The following is a 5,407-nucleotide window of genomic DNA, read 5'->3' on the forward strand; positions in this document are numbered from 1 at the left end:
TCCGTAAGTGTCAAGGATGTGGATTTCAATTACAGTAAACTCTCAATCTCTGTCCTCAGAGACAGCAAGAGGAGCAGGAAGACCGTCATTATTCCAGTGTCCTGTTCCCCAAAAACCAGGCCGATCCTCTCTACTCCAACATCAGACCAGCTCAGCCCCACAGACATGACGAAGAGGAGGGTGCTCAAATTTAATAATGGCAGCGCTGCCCCGAGGTGAGCAGCTACTCTCAAAGAAACATTATCCTGATTTAAATATTAAAACAACATTAGCTTGGAATAGTTAGTTAAATATTTTACAATTTCATCCCTATTGCACTTGCATATTGAATTCCCTAATTAATCTCTCCCTTTAAAAGTCAGAAGTCAGCCTGGGAGGATTCAGAAGCATTGTACAGAACAATCAACTAACTTGCTGAACACAAAGGGAATCTTCAGCCTGGTATATATCTTAAGTAGTTTGTTTATTCATGCAGAAAACCGCTGATTTTATATATTTCTTAGGACAGACCAATCAAAGAGAATGCAAATTGACAGACTTAAACAGAACCTAAGAAGTTTGCTTTAAATCATTTATCAATTAATTTCCTTTTCTTATTGTTAATCATTCTCTAAAAGCTATAAACCCTTTGAGGAGGCTGTTTAGTGTGCTTTTATTACTCTTTTTGCTGCCAGTGGTATTTAGTTCCTCATTCTTAATATATCATTACGGTAGAGAACAACTTTACACTTACGTTTCTATAACTAGCTCCACTTACAGTTCTTATTTCCACAGTGAAAACACAACTTGTTGAATGTCTTTACTGTACAGGCTGGGTTAAAATAATCATGAACTCAGTGATTTTTTAACCATCTTTGGGCAGAGGAGACTGGTGCACAGTTGCTGCTCAGACACCTCTATAGCCTGCAGGCGTTGACAGATAGTTCATCTGCAGTATCTTGGAGGCTCTTGCATTTCGCTTGCAGGCTGGGATTGCTGGAGCACTCTGCAGACAAAGGCCAGCGTTCCACCCAGGTGTCCTTTCCTAACATGTAGATGAATCTGACAGACAGGGAGCATAACGCATGTAAAGTCAGAACCCCCAGCAGTATGTAAACTTGACCTCCAAGAGGTGCCTACCCTTTTTTTTCTTGCTCTCCTTACCTGTTTGTGTCGGTGTCAGTGTTCCACTGGTCGTCTTTGGGGCCGATGATGAGGTACTGGGAGCCCTGCTTCAGGTTGAGTTCATCTCTGCAGCCTCCATGAGACATGAAAATCCTCTTCTGGCCCACTTCAATACCATCCTCCACACCTAGATGGAAGGAGAAAGATTCAGATAATACATGGCTGCACATTACTAGATAACAGAGCCTCAAATCATGTATGAATATGGGTCCATCTAATAAATTTTGATAACATACTTGGACGTTATAATCCTATTTATTAGGAAATTCTTCATTGTGATCCCTACATCTTACTTGTCATATCCTACTACTGGGGTTTTTATTAGCGCACAATCCTTTCTTTCAAAAAAGAGCTGATGACCATAAAACACAGACACAGCAATGACTTACCCAGCTTGATAACTTGTGTGATCTCCATCTCATATTTGTCGTAGTAACTCTGGCTGACACTCAGCACCTTCACCTGGAAAACTGAAGCACAAGAAAAAAGGTGTTATCTTTGCCGTGTTCTTAATGATGTAATTTATGAATTATGTAATTGAATTTTACATACTATATATACACTGTATAATGAACGGGTATGTCAGTGTCAGCCTAATAATAAACGCAGCAAGTAATAATCATTATTAATCCTACTATACATTTTAAGGATTTGACTGGCAATTACTCGAGACTTTCTGACCAACTTTTAAACTTAACCACAGTTCAGCTGTGTGCATGTGAGCATGTTAAAGCTGTGAGTGTGTGACACCGTACTGTACCGTGGTGTAAAGACTTGCAGGCAAACGTCTCTCTTTCTTTGTTGGGGAAGTTTTCACCGTCGGTTTTGGAGACACAGCAGTCTCCTGGAGATTGTGAGCGCACAGAAAGTAACGAGGTTGAAAATGACTGACAACATAAATACAAACATGTCCACCAGTGCACTGTTTTCGCAACATGCGCACTTTACCCTGCGTGCAGCGGCAGACGTTGTCCCTACAGATCCGTGTGAGCTGCTCTGTGTCCTCCCTGGGAGTGTAGGTACGACTGCAGCGGTGATCTGTGACAGAGAGAGAGCAAGGAACCCCTGTCAACATCATATATGTCTAACTAATTTGTTTGTCTCAGGCTGGGCTTTCACTGTTTGTAGGCCTATGTCTCATAATGACGTAGTCTGCAGTGAATCTTGACCAGCTGAGAGGGAGGAAGGTGGGACTAAAGGCGATCCACAATGACACTGTTCTATTAGGTGTTATGCAGCATTTCCAGTAATATCAAATTTTTATTTGTAAACATAAAATGCAGTAAAAAGCTGTGATGGTCAGGGTGTGTTCTCATACCTGGGCTGTAATACTCATAGACAGTAACGGTGGATGGCTGGAGGAGGCCGACCTTAAAGTTCTGCTGAAGCCTGAACACCAGGATCTCTGGCTCTTTGTGAGACACCTGAGAAGAGGATGGGGGAGGATAATTTATTACAACAGAAAAGGGAAGCAGAAACATTACACAGCCAGTGAGTACATTCATCTAGTAAGCCTGAGCTCCAGAGTACGGGGTCCTGTTTCAAGAAGATGATTCATGTAATTATCTGTGTAACAGCGGAGTAAAACTTGGAATCTCTTCAATATATTGTAAAAACACTTATTTTAATATAGACATATATAGTCGGGAGGGGGGAAAAAATCGATACAGCATAATATCGTGATATTTGCAATGGCAATACTGTATCGATGCACGGACGCCAAGTATCGATATTTTATTATATAAATTGCAGATGGGAGGAACTTTTTGGTACTAGAATAATAAAATCTATTGATTTTTTTAGTCCACTAGAAATCTTAACAGGACCATATAGAGGACTGAAAAAGTGATATGAACAAACAGAGAAATGTATCTTTTTAGATAAACAGATGTTGACAAAGTTTGACTTTAGGGACCTAATTGGAAGTTGGAAAAACGTAATAAATTGCAATATATTTAAAATCGCAATTGAATCGCAACACAAATATCGTGATAATATCGTATCGTGGGGCCTCTGGTGATTCCCACCCCTAATATATAGATGCAAAAACAGCTTAAAGAGACCAGTTTTTCACGAAATGACGACTCTAAACTTTACAGAATCAATGACATGAAGCAGCAAGTCAAACTCATGGTTGCAAACAAGCAAATCTGACTGTGTTACCTTGAACAGATGGATGATCAGGGAGCCTCTGTCACTCAGGTTATCAACAATCTGGAAGTTATTGATGTAACGGTCCACAGAGTTTGACAACTAAACAAACACACACATGCAGAATCAGTTAACAACCCTAACATGTGAACAGTCTCATCTGAGCTATCACACATCATTTTCACAATGTACTAAACTTTTATAAACTTCTATCTGAGTGGGATTGATTAGGACCCCGGTTTCACTGACTAGTATCCCAAAACATTTTATAGTGATTCTCTCTTTTTTTCTGTCCAGCATTTGAAAAAAAGGTTTTTATATAGATTAAGTTAATTGTTCTTAGAATCCATATTAATTTCAATCTGGTTGGGTCTTTCATATGTTTAACTACTTTAAATTATTACTTCAGGTGTTTTCCAAAATAAAAGCAAAAGCATTGTCAGTAAAACTATTAAGCATTCTCTTGAGATTTTAAACCTTTAAAATAATTTTCTATAAATGGAAATTAAATTTTTTTTAGCACTAATAGTAGAGGCTGATTACCATCTCTAGGTCTGAGTTTTCTGGGGTGAAGCCAGTGGGCAGACTTATATCCAGAACCACCATCCTGACATCTCTGGGTCCTAAAGCCCTGTGGGATTAGAAAGAGACCAGCACTGACAAAAAATACTAAACCTGAGAGAATATCAACAGAAAGCCAGTCTCCCACTTAATTATCTATAGAACTGAAGGAGAACACTGATAAAATTTTTCGAGCGTGTGAGCGGCATCATATATATCAACCTGAGTAATTTTGCAGTTAGAGACAGGTAATTCTATCAAGTGTGTCATCCAACATGAAAGATGAAGGCACCACTTATGCCAATCACTGGCTAAATACATCATCACACAATTGGACCCGAGATTAAACTTTGCCTCAACTTGAGCCTCAGAACATTTTTAGTCTTTTATTTCCTTTCATCAACTTTAATAAAAGTTAAAAAAGTTTAAACTTTCATTTAAAACAATAACTCACCTCACTTTGATGGTCATCTGATAGGATTTTTCTACATCTGCTGGAGTTTTTTCTGTTTTAAGGCAGAAACACAGCATTATTTTATGTAAAGTGGGTTGGGGTGCTGTGGAGTGTATATAATTATTTTATTTAGTTCTGCTACAGTTTGTATGTTATTTTTCTCTTAATAACACTTTATCATTTCTAGAAGTTAATTGAAGATGTGATATGTTAAAAATGTCCTGGCAGTTCCATTAAGAAACATTTATCATTATGTTCTGCTACCATGTTGTTATCATTCCATGTTTTTTTTACAATATATCAAGAAAAAACAACAATCTAGGAGATTTTGATTTGCTGAAATGGATTTCATCCCTCTATGGCACTAAATGTGACTTCACATGACCTACAGTAAAGGACATAAAACACTGAAGAGCAAGACATCATGGATCATGTACGAGAACTCGAGTTACCGCTGGATTCTTCAATAGTGACGTTGAGCTCAAAGTGCTTGCAGGGCATTTTCTCATCAACATCATGTAGCTGGTTGTAATAGGTCACAACCTTGAGTCCGAGTGGACAAAACATGCAAAACAAAAGACAGACACGAGAGGAAAAAAAACATTATGGTCACATAAAAGCCTCACTTAGGAACAAAATCCTGCTGTATGTCTGAAACGGAATGATCCCAATCTCCGGTCATGTGATCTGATTTAATTTATGTACCATATCTGTATATGTATGTGTACATTTTTTTAAGAAAAATTATGTTAAACAAAATAAGTCATCGTACCTCCAGTATGCCCTGTCCATTTCCTCGAGCCTCCACTTCCAAATCAAGATTAGCAGGCAACTACAGAAAAGCACCAGAGAAGAAGACATTTTTGGCCAAATACACTCCCTGATGTTGCTCTTGCATCCAGTATTGCTCTCAAATCCCCAAATGTCTAAGCTCACTGATAAAACTATAAAACTGAGCTGTGCTGATTTTCGTGACATCATGTGAGAAACATTATGACACACTCCCAGTGTCTCCTACTGATTAACTCGGCTGGATGTTACATTCAGTTTCAAGTCTCTCACTTTGGAGGAACGAGC

At 38.6% G+C, this 5,407-nt stretch overlaps 1 protein-coding gene across 1 annotated transcript; it reads right to left on the minus strand.

The window, feature by feature from the left end:
* Nucleotides 1–444: 444 nt before the first annotated feature.
* Nucleotides 445–5,162, minus strand: LOC119898241 (complement C3-like; the record flags this gene model as incomplete). Its single annotated transcript, XM_038712430.1, is given in 11 exon segments — nt 445–1,041; nt 1,144–1,291; nt 1,554–1,634; nt 1,925–2,008; nt 2,113–2,202; nt 2,483–2,588; nt 3,328–3,417; nt 3,859–3,946; nt 4,331–4,382; nt 4,783–4,873; nt 5,103–5,162. Coding segments are annotated over 11 exon segments (1,035 nt in total), but the record flags the coding sequence as incomplete, so codon positions are not given.
* Nucleotides 5,163–5,407: the final 245 nt, after the last annotated feature.

The sequence above is a fragment of the Micropterus salmoides genome, unplaced genomic scaffold, assembly GCF_014851395.1.
Source record: "Micropterus salmoides isolate LMB-PRFRI ecotype aquatic unplaced genomic scaffold, ASM1485139v1 Ms_hic_scaffold_1, whole genome shotgun sequence".
In the NCBI taxonomy this organism is placed as follows: Eukaryota; Metazoa; Chordata; class Actinopteri; order Centrarchiformes; family Centrarchidae; genus Micropterus; species Micropterus salmoides.